Source organism: Rhinoderma darwinii, chromosome 7 (genome assembly GCF_050947455.1).
Source record: "Rhinoderma darwinii isolate aRhiDar2 chromosome 7, aRhiDar2.hap1, whole genome shotgun sequence".
NCBI lineage: Eukaryota > Metazoa > Chordata > Amphibia > Anura > Rhinodermatidae > Rhinoderma > Rhinoderma darwinii.
Window position 1 is genome coordinate 49,883,300 of NC_134693.1, and position 17,459 is coordinate 49,900,758.

At 41.2% G+C, this 17,459-nt stretch overlaps 1 protein-coding gene across 1 annotated transcript in view; it reads left to right on the plus strand.

Annotated features, from left to right (window-relative positions):
- The window catches only part of VAV3 (vav guanine nucleotide exchange factor 3), a 223,424-nt gene that overhangs the window by 117,491 nt on the left and 88,474 nt on the right, over nucleotides 1-17,459 (plus strand). The window contains exons 12-15 of the mRNA XM_075833357.1: nucleotides 2,194-2,280; nucleotides 8,155-8,240; nucleotides 9,084-9,216; nucleotides 11,305-11,414. Of these exons, the coding sequence (XP_075689472.1) occupies nucleotides 2,194-2,280; nucleotides 8,155-8,240; nucleotides 9,084-9,216; nucleotides 11,305-11,414 (416 nt within the window). The remainder of the gene's footprint in view (nucleotides 1-2,193; nucleotides 2,281-8,154; nucleotides 8,241-9,083; nucleotides 9,217-11,304; nucleotides 11,415-17,459) is intronic.

The following is a 17,459-nucleotide window of genomic DNA, read 5'->3' on the forward strand; positions in this document are numbered from 1 at the left end:
CATCCTGGGAGGTGGGGCCGGATGACAAGAGAGGGACGCGTCACCAAGGCAACGGCCGGGAGCCCGGACTGGGGGAAGCAGGAAGTTCTTGGTAAGTATGAAAGTCTTTCTTTATTCACAGGTTGGTGTATATTGTGTTCGGCATTCACTGTCGAGGGTGCTGAAAGAGTTACTGCCGATCAGTTAGCTCTTTCAGCACCTTGGACAGTGACGGGCGTCGACTAGCCTCATCTCTATGATGGCGGCTGCGCGAAAATCACGCAGCCGCGCATCATACACGGATGACACACGGAGCTGCCAAGTGCCTTTTGCGCGCGCAAAACGCAGCGTTTTTTGCGCGCGCAAAACGCACACGCTCGTGTAAATGAGGCCTAAAACGTGGATTTTGCGTCAGATTTGCAGAATTGACCCTTAGGTTGAGTTCACACAGAGTTTTTTTGCAGGAAGAAAATCTTCCTCAAAATTCAGTTTGGAATTTTGAGGCACATCTTCCTCTGCCCGCACGCCGCGGGCATACAACGCAGCGAAATACGCTGTGTCTGCTTCCCATTGATGTCAATGGGAGGTCAGAGGCGTAAACGCCCGAAGATAGGGCATGTCCCTTCTTTTTCCCGCGAGCCGGTTTTTTCGCTCGCAGGAGAAAAACGCCTCCGCCTCCCATTGAAATCAATGGAAGGTATTTTCGGACGTTTTTTGGCACCTTTTGCAGCGAGGTTTCCGCGTAAAAAAAACCTCAGTGTGAGCTCCCCCTTAGGGTGAAGGCTCTGGTCTGTCTGACACTTAGCTAATGGAGAAATGAACATATGGTTGCTGATGCCAGGTCATATTTTTACAGGCGTAGATTCACCCTGTGATGACTGTGATTGGGTGAGAGAAGGAGAGGAGCTGACTGGGCAACAGAACAATTAGAAATATCTCTTGTTGTGGTGCATTATGGTAATTGCCATTCACAGAGGTCTCCATATTACCTGTCAGTCTATATGGCATACATTTCAGCCCAGCACTATCACAGAGCCCTCCACCCTTGACAAATGACAAATATCTGCTAACAATAAAAGGGTTTTGCGGGCATTTAATATTGATGGCGTATCCTTACGATAGGCCATCAATATAACATCGGTGGGGGTCTCACTCCCAGCACCCCCATCGTTCAGCTGACTGAAGGGGCCACAGGGCCGAACACCACAGCCTTTTCATCGCTTTCCAGGCACTTTGCCTTTCACATCCATAACAGCTGTGTCTGGGATTGCAAATAGGGCACTATAGGGGCATTATACTGTGTGGGGGCAGCTATAGGGGCATTATACTGTGTCGGGGCCACTAAGGGGTCATTATACTGTGTAGGGGGCCCACTCAGATGTGTTTCACCCCCCTGTACTAAACCCCTAGCTACACCTCTGAGGGCCACTGATGGACGGGTCGGGTTACATGACCCACCATCAGTGGCCATAGTCGGGCCTCAACGACGCGCAGCAGCAGGATACCTTGAGCCTGCCCCATCCCCTGCCCGCACAATTATCAGTGTTTTTTATGTTGCAGGGACTTATTTTTCTAATGGAGCGAAGTACCGGCATCTAACTACAAATTATGTTAACATACATCAGACCAAGTGTGGTAGTGGGGGTTTCCAAACAAAAGTGTCGGCAAAAGGGGGCCTTGGCCTCAGAAAGTTTGGGAACTACTGTTCTACACTTTTAGAACGTTTTCCAGTGAATGCCTGATAGCCTGGCGTTATATCACACAAATCCATTGGATCCTGGACTGCCTAAACTCTATATCCCCACACTTTTAGTGCCATGTTAACTAAACCTAAACTATTAAAAACAAAACCCATTAAAAAGATACAACATAGGAGACCACTATCAGAGTGAACTTCATACGTAGAATTCTGTTTATTTTGCTGTACATATAGTAATATATTGTAGTATAGTAATTGGTAAAGAATGGTTAATATGGAAACTTCAACAACAGCACTTACAGATGTAGCCGTCTTTACCTTGACTTTTAATGCATTAAATAAACAATGGCTAGATCTCCTATTTGGACTTTTTCAATGACTTTTCAATGGCTTTTGTTGTGTGATATCAGGCTGCAGCAAGTTATCAGAATCAAGATAAAGATGGCTACATCTGTATATAGTTCATATTAAAAGTTTACTTTATACCAGTAAGAATGTGTTTCCTTCCTTTACAGGATTTAGCTCAATATGTGAATGAGGTTAAAAGAGACACCGAGACTATTCGGGAAATTGAGCAATATCAAAATTGTATCGAGAACCTGGTGAGTATTTCCTGCTATGGGAATATTGTAAGGGAGTCTGGCGGTGCTAGGGGATGGTCAATGAGTATTCCTAGATGATACCAATAGATAAACATGTCAGACATGTGTGAGAAGTTGATGGAACAAGTATATTGCTTATTGACAATAGGAAAATAAAAAGAAATCTTTAGTTCTTAGTGATAGTTCACACAGAGTTTTTTTGGGCGCTGATTTTGACACATAAACTACGTTTGAATCAGCTCCAAAAAACAGTCCAAATCGCCCCCACTTTGGGAGACAGAGGCATTTTTTTTCCAGGGCGACTCTTGGACACTCACGGAAAAAAAAAACGCATTCTTTTTCTTTATGCAGTTTGAAATCAGTCGGAGGCAAAAAAAAACCTACTGTTTCTGAACGTGTTTTGCTGCGTTTTTTTGTCTGCGGCTCTTGCATTATATTCAACGGGTGCGGGCAAAAAACGGCGCAATAAAAAATGCGGGGATAAAAGCGTTACAACAACTCAAGCAGTTTAAAATGCCTAAAGGAATTTCGAGGCAGATTATCTCTGACTGCAAAAAACTGTGTTGTCCGGGCACGGGTTGGTTTTCATACTGATGACCTATCCACAGGGTAAGTCATCAGTATATGATCGGTGAGGGTCCGACACCCAGACCCCGCACCGATCAGCTATTCCGGCTGCCTCCGAGCACTGGATGTTATGCACTGGCCGGTGTCGGAAGCAGATGCCTCAGTACACTGCATAGCAGCCTTGCTGCAGTACTTCAGCTCTGCTCCTATTCATCTGCTTCCGGCACAGACATCTGGTGCCCGGAGGCAGCCAGAACAGCTGATCAGGTGTCGGACCCCCACCGATCATATACTGATGACCTATCCTGTGGATAGTTCATCAGTATGAAAAACCGAGTAGGATTAACTATGGTTAACATTAAATACTATATATGGGTAATTTTCCGTAAGTGTAACCCTGTTCTAATAATACAACAGGGCGTAAATAAAGCTTTCGATCATCCAACAGCAATATATACACGGCTTTACATTTTCTGTCAGCAGAATACAGGCAGTTTTATCACCCTGTGGTGCAGGACCCATTCAGGTGCTATAGGCTGCTATAAAATTGAGCAGCAGCCTTAATTGTTATTGATGGAGTTCTCCCACAGCTCAAGGCAGTGATCGCGGTCATAATACTTACATAATTGTCCTCTGTTTTTACGGCTGAACTGTGTCCAGTTGTCGGCCCACCAGCATGATCTTAGATCCTAAGAAGCCTATCATAAGATATAGAGGATGGAGGAATTATATTAATCCTACTTTTGTTTGCATTTTAAAAGCTCCTGTTGGAGATCTCATGGGAAGTGCCTGTAAATTGAGACAGCGTAACATGCTAGGGCAGCACGATAGAATTATTACCTTGGGAAAGAAGCTTTTCTTCTTATTATTAACTAAGAGATCTGAAAATGTTGCTGCTATAAATATGCCCTGGATCTCACAGTTCAGATTAGGAGAGTACCACATAATAATAGCTTATTCTATGGAGCTCACACTATAGCAGGAATCCCGTTTGCAATACAGTTTAGTGCGAATGAAATTTTGACATTACTTAAATACATCTTGGTTACCACCAGGAACAAGAATTCTTAACACTGGTCTACTATCCTTTAGTGTATTGAAGATGTTTTTTATCAGGTTCTGTAGCAACCACTTGTACTGAAATGGTGGTCACTCATGTAGGAACACGTACAAAACTTATCATAGGAAGTTCTTTCTACAGCACAAAAGACTCCCTCGCCATGCTGCATAAACTTGTTTTAAAAGAGTTGTCGCATCTGCGTGGTTGTTCCCTCTTAGGGCACATGGTCATTATCAGGGCCGTCATCAGGACTTTACAGGCCCATAATAAGCCCAAACACCCACCCCACACACACACACACACACACACACACACACACACACACACACACACACATATTTTATTGATTCTCTATCTTGTGCTCCAGCATTCTCTGTCCTTATAACAGTTGCCCTTCTTGTTTATGTTTGTGCCTCCGCTGGGCCCTTGGCCTCATGGGACTCAAGCTAACAGAGGTTATCAGCTCTGTGGGGATAGGGTGATCGATTAAAAAATAAAAATGAAAGAATTGTGGTAAAAAACTAGAATATTCAGGAAGGAAGCAGGGGAGGCATTATAACCCCAGATCGGACCCCAAAATGAATCCAGACTGAACCCCAAATGTAATTTAGACCCCATTCCAGACTCCTATATAAATTCAACCCCAGACCAGACCCCAAAATTAGTTCAGACCCCAGACCGGACACCAAAATTAATTCAGACCACAGATCAGACACCAAATTTTATTCAAACCCTGTTCCAGACCCATAAATGAATCCAGACCCCAGACTAGATCCCAAGATTAGACTAAACAGCACAATTAATTCGGACCCTATTCCAGACCTCTACATTAACTCAGACACCATATTTATTACAGACCCCAGACTAGACCCCAAAAGTAATCCAGATCTAAGACCAGACCCTTAAATGAATCCAGATCTCAGATCAGACCCCTAAGTAAATCCAAGTATATGGAAATCTATAGCACTCTGTTATTTGCTTAGTGGTGCGGGAATAGATTTCCAGGCCAGTGTCCAGTGCAGTAATGAAATTCCACACTTCCAGGTGTACTTTTGTATATATGCATTTATATTTAGATAAATTGGATTTGTAAAAGTTTTTGGTGAGATGTGACCTTCACCATGCAGATCGCATCTGACCGAAAAGTTGAAAAGTTTACAAATAAGATTTTTCTGAATAAAAACCGCATATATACAAAAGAACACCTGGGAGTGCCGAATCTCTTTATTGCCCTCAATTAATCCAGACCCCAAAATAAATCAGACCCCGCACATGACCCCAAAATTAATTCAAACCCCAAAATGACTTCAGACCTCAGATCAAAGCAAATAAAATTAATTCAGACCCCAGAATAGACCTTAGAAATATGGGTGGACAGCACTCCAGCGGCCAATAATCAGATGATGTAGTGCACGTTTCCTTGTGGACTTGGTGCGTCTTGTCGACAGGTATATCAAATGGACAATAGGAAAAATGGAGCAGCACTCACTTGGTCAAATGAAAAAGAGGATTTAATCCAGACATGCCCTCCGGCCCCCTCCTTTTATTTACAGCTCCTCGCACTCGGGTTAGGTCCTCTTCACCCCTGGGTGCCGCTACATTATTCAGCGTCAGGACGTTATGTGCAGCAGCTTCAGGATCCAATACGGCGGTACCCTTTTATTATTCCTGTCCCCCTTCCCCTTTAACACCCATTTTATTGATTGAATTGTTCTTGCAAAATTGATAGAACAAGCACTGTTGCCCATTGCAATGAGTTGGTTGTAAGCTTTCATTTTTGGGTTTAGAGAATAACAGTTTGAATCTCATGGGGGGTTTATAGCTGGCGTGCTGTTTTACACTGGAGATAAAATGTAAATGTCTTACAAGAGGAAACGATTTCTCACTTATAGTAGGGCCCTAAAGCAGCAATAAATAAATATGAGTTACTGTATGTTTAAATGATCGTATTATAGGATATAAAATAAACCTCGGAGCTTAATGGGGTTCTATTAACTTATTGGAACTTATGGGGTTCCAATAATTCATTTCTATGGGGCTGCAGTACATAGTGCTCGGCAGCCCCATAGAAATGAATGGAGCGGTGACCGAGCATGCACACCACCGCTCTTTTTATATAGGGCTCACAGGGATAGCAAGGAGGTAAACCTGTTCTCGTGATCGGTGGGGGTCCCAGCGGTCAGACCCCCACCGATCAGACATTTATCACCTATCCTGCAAATAGGGGATAAGTATTGATTATTGGAAAATAATTCATGGCATCCATTGTCATCCCAGATATTGTTTTGAAAGTTAAGATGAAAAAATGGACCAGTTTTATGCAGTCATTAGTTTTTATATGCGCTGTTTTCTGATTTGATGCGTAATATCAGGAATTTCCACTAGAGGGCAGGAGAGGATAAATAATACATCGCTGCAGCTATATTTTCTTTTTATTAGACAGTAACTTGCGGTAGAATTTTAAGTAGTGCGCTATAGTGTCTAATATATTATTGTTTCAAACAGGCTTTGAGGATTAAATCTAATATACTAAATTGTTTTGTTTTTTAAATTCTTTTTTTTAAATTTTAAACAACATTTTACAGAGAATACATAAGTACAGAGAGAACGCAATTTTCGTATCCAATACGAAAAGGAAAGTACAGCTCTATAAGCTTACAAAAGAAGCTGGTATGATTCTTCTGTAGATGTGCCTAATACAGAAAGAACAACTTAACACTTCATTCATTTGCACAAAAAGTTTTATAATTAGTTCGATTTTTTTTTAACCTGAATTGCTAATGAATGATTAGTTGCTTAAGTAAAATATAAAATATATATTAAAAAATTCATTTACACCCTATAAACTATATGCGCTACTCTATAGTGCCTCGCCATACCCAACCTTTTGGTGTTTTTACTGTTTTGTTGCGTTTAAAATGGATTTGAAATGAGATTTTATGCAATGGACTTGATAAAAAATGTTAGAGTGGAATGAAAAAAAAAATACCTTGTTTTAAAAAAGAAAAAAACCCTCTAAAAAAACAGAAAAGTTATGAGTGCATTGGAATTCACCCCTTTTGCTATGAAATCCCTAAATAAAGTCTGGTCAAACCAATTATCTTTAGAAGTCACATAGTTAGTTATCATCAAAGTTTCACATAATCTGTCACATGATGTCAGTATAACGAAATAAAGCAAACAAAATGAAGACCAAAGAGTTCTCCAAGCAGGTCAGAGACAAAGTTGTGGAGAAGTATATACAGGGTGGGCCATTTATATGGATACACCTAAATAAAATGGGAATGGTTGGTGATATTAACTTCCTGTTTGTGGCACATTAGTATATGGGAGGGGGGAAACTTTTCAAGCTGGGTGTTGACCATGGCGGCCATTTTGAAGTCGGCCATTTTGTATCCAACTTTAGTTTTTTCAATAGGAAGAGGGTCGTGTGACACATCAAACTTATCGAGAATTTCACAAGAAAAACAATGGTGTGCTTGGTTTTAACGTTACTTTATTCTTTCATGAGTTATTTACAAGTTTCTGACCACTTATAAAATGTGTTCAAAGTGCTGCCCATTGTGTTGGATTGTCAATGCAACCCTCTTCTCCCACTCTTCACACGCTGATAGCAACACCGCAGAAGAAATGCCTCCCGATCTGACCCCCTTAGACTTTTATCTTTGGGGTCATCTGAAGTCAATTGTCTATGCTGTGAAGATACGAGATCTTCAGCAACTGAAACTACGGATACTGGAAGCCTGTGCTAGCATTTCTTCTGCGGTGTTGCTATCAGTGTGTGAAGAGTGGGAGAAGAGGGTTGCATTGACAATCCAACACAATGGGCAGCACTTTGAACACATTTTATAAGTGGTCAGAAACTTGTAAATAACTCATGAAAGAATAAAGTAACGTTAAAACCAAGCACACCATTGTTTTTCTTGTGAAATTCTCGATAAGTTTGATGTGTCACATGACCCTCTTCCCATTGAAAAAACTAAAGTTGGATACAAAATGGCCGACTTCAAAATGGCCGCCATGGTCAACACCCAGCTTGAAAAGTTTTCCCCCTCCCATATACTAATGTGCCACAAACAGGAAGTTAATATCACCAACCATTCCCATTTTATTTAGGTGTATCCATATAAATGGCCCACCCTGTAGATCAGGCTTGGGTTATAAAAAAAATGTCTGGAAGATGATACAATGCGTTATAGAGCTCTATAGAGAGACATTATAAATGACAAGCGCCTTTTTGTGCCTAGAATCAACCCTTGGTGTTGTTCGGAAGACCTAAGGTGGATGGTGAGATCAAGTTTAGTACACTGGACAAACGCACGCGGCAGGACAGGTAAAAAGATCATCTGCACAAGAGACGCAATTCATCAACATACCGACCTATGTCATGCTTATCTGCTTCCAAGGTTATGGGAAATGAAGAGTGTTCTGACCTATTGACGTTTGTATCCTCATGAATAAAGGCTAAGTGTAATGACGGTGACATGTTTACTTGGTGACCTTATGACAGGGGTTTGTTTACTAAGATAGAGAGCCAGTCTCACATGGGCACAACTGACTAAGTGAAATTAATTAAATTTTCCAAGCAGTGAATACAGACAGATAAGGGTATATTCACACTGCCCTGAGTGTCTGTTTGGCAACTGTCGGGTTGGCACATGTCGGTATATCTTTTATTTTGCTATATGGAATAACGTAGTTGTCTGTGTTATTACATACAGAGGGTTTCCAGTAAGTGTATGTTCACACGCAGTAGCAACATACGTCTGAAATTACGGAGCTGTTTTTTGCCTGAAAACAGCTCCTGATTTTCAGACGTTTTTATTACTACTCGCGTTTTTCGCTGCGTATTTTGCGGACGTTATTGGAGCTGTTTTTCAATGGAGTCAATGAAAAACGGCTACAAAAACGTCGTTTTTTCAGGCGTAATTCAAGGCATAAAATGCCAGAATTACGTCTGAAAACAGTGCGTGAGAACATACCCTACAGAAACATATACCACATAGTATACTTTAAATTTTTTTACAATGGAAACCTATGGACAACTTATGCCACTGTAAATTTTGGAGGATTATATCGGAGCTACAGGTCAGGAGTGTCTTCCAACGTATAGCTCCCACGGACGCAATGTGAATTGGCCCTAGTGCTGACTTGTGAATTTGACATTCTTTTCCAGGTATATATTCCTGTTTGATCAGGCTGTCATTGTGTGCAAAAGAAGAGGGGACAATTATGAAATGAAGGAAGTGATAGATCTGCAGAAATTCAAAATAACAAATAATCCAACTAACGACAAGGAAAATAAAAAGGTAAAATAGAAAGATCCTGAGTAGAAAAGTACTCAATAGCTCTGAAAACATAAGAAAATATCTAAACGAGTGTGAGTTTGTGAGAAGGGGGCATGCCAGTAAAGCACTCTGAAATACCCGAATAGTTCTGCCTAAGGGCTTCCTTTTTTGTGTCAGGTAAGGTGACCTCAGCGAAGCCTGATATGATTCCGTAAAACAGGCAACGATTGGTAAAACTTATGGAAAATAATTCCCAATGATCATAATGTACAGTACTGGAATTCTCCATTGGTGTACATTAATTTCTCGAGGATTCATTCAAAATTTTGGAATTATTAATCAAAACTAATTTTGTTTTCTACTATGAAGTGGCTCCTTTATACAAAAAAACAACTTGATATCAATATCCACAATATCCTCCTCCGTGTTCCTGTTTTTCCTATACGTGTTTCTTGTGCCATCCATCTGGTCTTCCCCCTCTAGTGCTAGTGCTTGTGAAACAATAGGGAGATTTACTAAGCTAAATGTGGCAGAATTTTGGCTCAATTGATGCAAAAAAGAATTTGGCCTACATGCCCCAGATTTATTATATGTTTTAGACACTTTTTTTGCCTCACTAGACCGTTTTGAAAAGTGTCTATAAAAGGTGGCGTGACTTAGAGGAGTATCTAAATGCACCAAATTGCATTCAAATTTGGGGGGCAAAATATGGGCCTAAAGTAAGGCAACCGAGAGGCGGTGAGAGGATCTTTTTACACAGACCAATATGTTACTACGCTACTACGATCGCTCGTCCCCATGCATTTACATCATTTGGCAGCACAGTTCCCTGGTTTGCACAGGGAGATGTGCTGCCGACCATGATAATACGAGTGTTTACCTGTTCACCGGCTGATCACCGATCAGCTGTTTCTGGCTGCCACGGTTACCAGATGTTATGCAGTGGCTGGTGTCGGAAGCAGATGACTCCGTACACTGTATAGGGGCCGTGCTGCAATACTGCAGCTCTGCTCCTATTCACTTGAATAGGAGCAGAGCTGCAGTACTGCGACACGGCCGCTATACTGTGACCGGAGCCGTCTGTTTCCGGAACGGACGTCCGGTGCCGGAGGCAGTCAGAACATATGATCAGTGCAGGGTCCAGGTGTCAGACCCCCACTGATCATATACCGATGACCTATCCTGTTCATAGATAATCAGTATGAAACACTGCCCGGTGCCCTAAGGGCACATTCAGACGTGGCGGAATTTTTCCACTGCAAATGTTGGTGCATATTTGGGTCAATTACGCAACGAATCTGCACCAACATTTGCATATTTGACAGGTAATTCAGACGTTTCAGATATCACAGCGGACTTGCCACAGATTTCAGTTTTTGCATTGCAAAGGCTGAAATCCGCAGTGAAATTCCGCTTCTTCTCCGCAACGTCATGAGCATGCTGCGGAGGGGAAATTCTGCACCGCAGCCTGATTTCCGCACAGTTATTTTCTGCAACGTCTGAACTAAGTTTCCTAAAAATGTATAGAAAGAATTGTAAAAAACGGCTGATGCAGAATTCCACTGCGGACTGTCCTCAGCGGAATTCAACAGCAATTCCGCCACGTGTGAATGTGCCCTAACAGCCCCTTTAAGCTTTCTGAATTTAGGACTGTAATAATAAATGTCCCCCAAAATATTTAGAAAAAAGGGGGTCAGGCTAACTCGTTTCTGGGTGGGGACACTTTGCAGCAGCGGCATACTTCCTACATCTATAAAAAGCTACGCCCCAACCTGTTATTGAAGCCCCATTAAACTGGTCATCTGTTAAAAAGGATAAAGACTAGAAGGAGGTGGACCCCAGATATTTTTTCTATAATTCTACTTGACTGTTTCAGGAACATAAAGAAAATCTTGCATTTGGTTAAAAAAAGAATAAAACAAAAAAACAGCCAAAAAAAAGGATTTTACACGCATTCGAGGAAGCTATAAAACAACAATAATTTATTGAAATACCTTAAAAAAGCTTTCAAGAGATAATTCTCCCTCACTGACAGAAAACACCCTCGAGGTCAGCTCATCACTGGACGCCTCTTTAAGTTAATATTGTAATATCTGTATTTTTTTTCAGTGGTCGTATGGATTTTATCTTACACATGTACAGGGGCAAAATGGCTTTGAAATCTACTGCAAGACCAGAGATTTAAAGAAGAAATTGCTGGAACAATTTGCAATGGCCTTGTAAGTTTGTTTTAATTTTGCAGAGTATATATGATGTAATGTTTTTTTTTATTAAGTTCTAGATGTAAATCAATATGATGTATTTTGTTATGCTGGATAGAGAACAGTCGAAATAAGAGCTTATTCAGACGGGCAAGAAGAGGAAAGAGACGTGCCGTTATGGTTTAAATCAGGCAGGGCTGTATCGTTATAGCAGTAACTATAAGCGCTTGTCCACACACAATGGAATTGCTGCAGAAAATTTCTGCTGCAACTCTGTTGAAAAACGCAGACATTCCGCTGCGGCAAAAACCCACCATTTTCTGCGTTTTTTACGGCAGAAAATGGTGCGTATTTTGCTGCGTTTTTCACAATGTTAGGAGATGGAGACATATCCTCTGAAAAACGCAGCAATTCCGCAGCGCGTGGTCGAGCCCTAAGACCATGTTTAGACTTGACAGATTTGATGCAGATCTTCGTTGCAGAGTTCTCAAAACCCTATTCACACATAGCAGATTTTTCTGCTGCATATTTGAGGGCTTATTGCAGATTCCTAAATCCACAAAATTGACCACAGATTTCACCCTTTGCAATACAAAACATAAAATATGCTGTAAATCTGCGGAAAAATCCATGTTACACATACGGATTTTTCCACAGGTTCGCTGTGGATTTGAAGCAAAATCTGCTGTGTCTAAATTACCCTAAGGAAGACACTGTATAGTACATATAGGAGGACGAATATCTATAGTTTAAAAAACAAACACATGACTGTCCAAGAGTCTCCTATATACGTGCACAGGAGTGAGTAGAAACCCTTGATAAGATTCCGCAGTATACACCGTTCAGCCGTTACATTAAAACCACTGACAGGTAAAGTAAATATCATTGATTATCTTTTTACAATGGTGCCTGTCATGGGGTGCGATATATTAGGCAGCAAGTGACCGGTCAGTTCTTGAAGTTGATTTGTTAGAAGCAGAAAAAATAGGCGAGTGTTCGGATCTGAAGACTCAAATTGTGATGGCTAGACAACTGGGTCAGAGCATCTCCACAATTGCAGGTTTTGTGGGGTATTCCCGGTATGCCGTTTTTAGTACCTACCAAAAGTGGTCCAAGGAAGGATAACCGGTAAACATGCGAAAGCTTAATGGGTGGCCAAGGTTCATTCATGAGCATGGGAATCTGGTCTGACGACACAGAAGAACAACTTCAGAACAGAAAAGAACAAAATACTACTATGTCCCCAGGCCGCTACTCGGCAGAACAGACAGACACAACATCCACAGGAGTCTTCAGGAACGGACAGCCTTTATTAGAGCTTTCTCATGCTAGGCATTTCCACCCCGTACTATGATCTTCATCAGACCACGTTTTCTTTTACATCATGTGGACAGCCGGGAGAATGTGCGTCTCTTACCTGGGGAAGAGATGGTACGAGGATGCACTATGGGAAGAAGGAAAGCTGGCGAAGGCAGTGTGATGCTCAATGCTATGTTCTGCTGTGAAACCTTGGGTCCCGGCCTTCATGTGGATGTTACTTTAAAAGTACCAACTACCTAAACATTGTTGCAGACAAAGTACTTCTCTTTATGGCACACTGCAAAAACTGTTCAGGAATTGTTTGAGGAACGTGACAAACAGTTCAAGGTGTTGACTTTGCCACAAAATTTGGCAGATCTCAGTCGAGAATCTTTGGGATGTGCTGCACAAACAAGTCTGAGCCATGGAGTTCGCTCCTCGGAACTAACGGGACTTAAAAGGATCTACTGCTAACGTCTTAGTGACAGATACCACAGGACATCTTCAGATGTCTTGTCGAGTCTATGCCTTGACGGATCTAGGCTGTTTTGGCAGCACAATGGGGACTACACAATATTAGGCAGGTGGTTTTAATGTTATGGGGAAGCGGTGTAAATATGTTCTCAGAATCCAACTTTCTGTGCCCATCTTTGAATACTTTGTTATAGGGTTTCAGGATAATTTATATGTAAATGAAAAATAATGAAGCTTTATTAACCCCTTAGTGACCACCAATACGCCTTTTTACGTCGGTCACTAAGGGGCCTTAGGCTAGGCTGACGCCTTTTCACGTCAGCCTAGTCTAAGTCCTGCACGGGTCTCCCGTGCAGGCAGGAGCCGGGGCTCTACTGTCTGATGACAGCTGAGCTCCTGCTCCAACGCCCGCGATCGAAGTTTACTTTGATCGCGGCCGTTTAACCCGTTAAATGCCGCCGTCAATAGCGACCGCGGCATTTAACTTTGTTTACAAAGGGAGTGAGCTCCCTCTGTCACCCATCGGCGGCATTCGCGGGTCTCCGATGGGGTGTCATGGCAGCCGGGGGCTTGATAAAAGCCCCCAGGTCTGCCCTGGACACATGCCTGTTAGGACGCGCCGGAGGCACGTCCTAACAGATTGCCTGTCAGATTTACACTGACAGGCAATAATGCTCTGGTATACGAAGTATACCAGAGCATTATAGCAGCGATCGGAACATCGCACAGTAAAGTCCCCTAGTGGGACTAATAAAATAAGTCATCAAAGTGAAATAAAGATTATTAATAAAAAGTACAGTAAAAAAATAAATAAAACCATTTTTTTCCATAAAAAGTGGTTTTATTTAGTAAAAGTGTAAAAAAAAAAAAAAGTACACATATGTGGTATCGCCGCGACCGTAATGACTCCATTAATAAAGTTAATATGTCATTTAAACCGCAAGGTGAACACCGTAAAAAAAAAACGCAAAAAACCATGGCGAAATTGCAATTTTTTTCCATTGCCCCCCAAAAAAGTCATGATAAAAATGAATCAATAAGTCCCATGCACCCCAAAACAGTACCAATCAAAACTACGTCTCGTCCCGCAGAAAACAAGCCCAAAAAATCACTACATTGATGGAAAAATAAAAAAATTACAGCTCTTGGAAAGCGACGATGCAAAAACAAATAATTTTAGTTCAAAAGTGTTTTTATTGTGCAAAAGTCGTAAAACATAAAAAAACCTCTACATATGTGGTATCGCCGTAATCGTACCGACCCATAGAATAAAGGTAACATGTTATTTACGTCGCATAGTGAACGGCGTCAATTTAAAAATGCATACAACAATGGCGGAATTTCAGGTTTTTGTTATAATCCCCCCCAAAAAGGTTAATAAAAGTTAATATAAAAATTATATGTACCCAAAAATGGTGCTATTAAAAAGCACAACTAATCCCGCAAAAAACAAGTCCTCATACAGCTATGTAGACGAAAAAATAAAAACTTTATAGCTCTTTGAATGCGACTATAGAAAAACGAATAAAATAGCTTGGTCATTAAGGCCTAAAATGGGCTGGTCACTAAGGGGTTAAGCAGGCACATGACTTGTTATTAAGCAGGCACATGACTTGTTATTAAGCAGGCACATGACTTGTTATTACGCAGGCACATGACTTGTTATTACGCAGGCACATGACTTGTTATTACGCAGGCACATGACTTTATTACGCAGGCACATGACTTGTTATTACGCAGGCACATGACTTGTTATTAAGCAGGCACATGACTTGTTATTACGCAGGCACATGACTTGTTATTACGCAGGCACATGACTTTATTACGCAGGCACATGACTTGTTATTACGCAGGCACATGACTTTATTACACAGGCACATGACTTCTTATTACGCAGGCACATGACTTGTTATTACGCAGGCACACGACTTGTTATTACACAGGCACATGACTTATCACGCAGGCACATGACGTATTATTACGCAGGCACATGACTTGTTACTACACAGGAACATGACTTATTATTGCTACGCAGGCACGTGGCTTGTTATTTCACAGGCACATGACTTATCACGCAGGCACATGACGTATTATTACGCAGGCACATGACTTGTTACTACACAGGAACATGACTTATTATTACGCAGGCACGTGGCTTGTTATTTCACAGGCACATGACTTATCACGCAGGCACATGACGTATTATTACGCAGGCACATGACTTGTTACTACACAGGAACATGACTTATTATTACGCAGGCACGTGGCTTGTTATTTCACAGGCACATGACTTGTTATTACGCAGGCACATGACTTGTTAGGGTATGTTCACACGCTTAGCAAAATACGTCTGAAAATACGGAGCTGTTTTCAGGCGAAAACAGCTCCTGATTTTCAGACGTTTTTGTGACTACTCACGTTTTTCACGGCATATTTTACGGATGTTATTGGAGCTGCTTTTCAATGGAGTCAATGAAAAAAGGCTCCAAGAATTGACATGCACTTCTTTGATGCGGGCGTCTTTTGACAGCGACGCGTAAAATTACACCTCGTGGGAACAGAACATCGTAAAACCCATTGAAAGCAATGGGCAGATGTTTGTAGGCGTAATGGAGACGTTTTTTCAGGCGTAATTCGAGGCATAAAACGCCCAAATTACGTCTGAAAACAGTGCGTGTGAACATACCCTTACAGTCAGTTGGACACGATCAGGACAGGTTGTCAATCTTTATGTGTAAATAGGAATAATCTCTTATCATGCAGATATCTTAAAAATTCCAAGGAATTTAAAAAAAATACATCCTTATTAAAAAACATTACAATGCCAAAAAATGCAATGTTATTCAGAAACTTGTGGAAGTGGTAGATTATAATATATAAAACAAATATATGCACAGATCACGTATTTACTGGATACCATAAAACTCTTGGTGGGGGTCTGAGTGCTGGGAAGAGAAGTGGCTGCGCATGGGAGATATTGAAATATCCGAAGTAGCAGAGTATCGGAATATTGCTGGTATCAATCCTGATTCTAACGGCGTTAAATCTCATTTTAACATATTAAAAATTGCTCGGAATGCTCACAAATATAGTACAGGGTGGGCCATTTATATGGATACACCTAAATAAAATGGGAATGGTTGGTGATATTAACTTCCTGTTTGTGGCACATTAGTATATGGAAGGGGGGAAACTTTTCAAGCTGGGTGTTGACCATGGCGGCCATTTTGAAGTCGGCCATTTTGTATCCAACTTTAGTTTTTTCAATGGGAAGAGGGTCATGTGACACATCAAACTTATCGAGAATTTCATAAGAAAAACAATGGTGTGCTTGGTTTTAACGTTACTTTATTCTTTCATGAGTTATTTATGTCATTATGGGTGTCAGGTCCGAGCATTCCTAGATGAACAGTTTCCTGGAAAGTGGATTGGTTGTCGTGGGCCAGTTGAATGGCCCCCTAGGTCTCCCGATCTGACCCCCTTAGACTTTTATCTTTGGGGTCATCTGAAGGCAATTGTCTATGCTGTGAAGATACGAGATGTGCAGCAACTGAAACTACGGATACTGGAAGCCTGTGCTAGCATTTCTTCTGCGGTGTTGCTATCAGTGTGTGAAGAGTGGGAGAAGAGGGTTGCATTGACAATCCAACACAATGGGCAGCACTTTGAACACATTTTATAAGTGGTCAGAAACTTGTAAATAACTCATGAAAGAATAAAGTAACGTTAAAACCAAGCACACCATTGTTTTTCTTGTGAAATTCTCGATAAGTTTGATGTGTCACATGACCCTCTTCCCATTGAAAAAACGAAAGTTGGATACAAAATGGCCGACTTCAAAATGGCCGCCATGGTCAACACCCAGCTTGAAAAGTTTCCCCCCTCCCATATACTAATGTGCCACAAACAGGAAGTTAATATCACCAACCATTCCCATTTTATTTAGGTGTATCCATATAAATGGCCCACCCTGTAGTTAAAGGCTATGTAAACCTTTGATGGGCCTTTTTTTTAATATATAATACACAAGTCAATCAGTGTGTTTGGTGTAACTTTTTAATTCGTTTTTATTAAAAATTCGTTTTACTTTTTTAGATACAGCTGCTCTATATTCTATAGAGCAGCTGTATGTAGCGCTAAATCCTGTTCCCGTCAAATCTGCAGGACTGACGGGTTTAGTGACAGGATCCACCTTTTATATATCACATCTAAGTTCATAACTAAGTAGCAAACTGATCTTCACTTTAAAGTTGTGGTACAAATTGCCTTTTATACAAGATTTGTAAGATC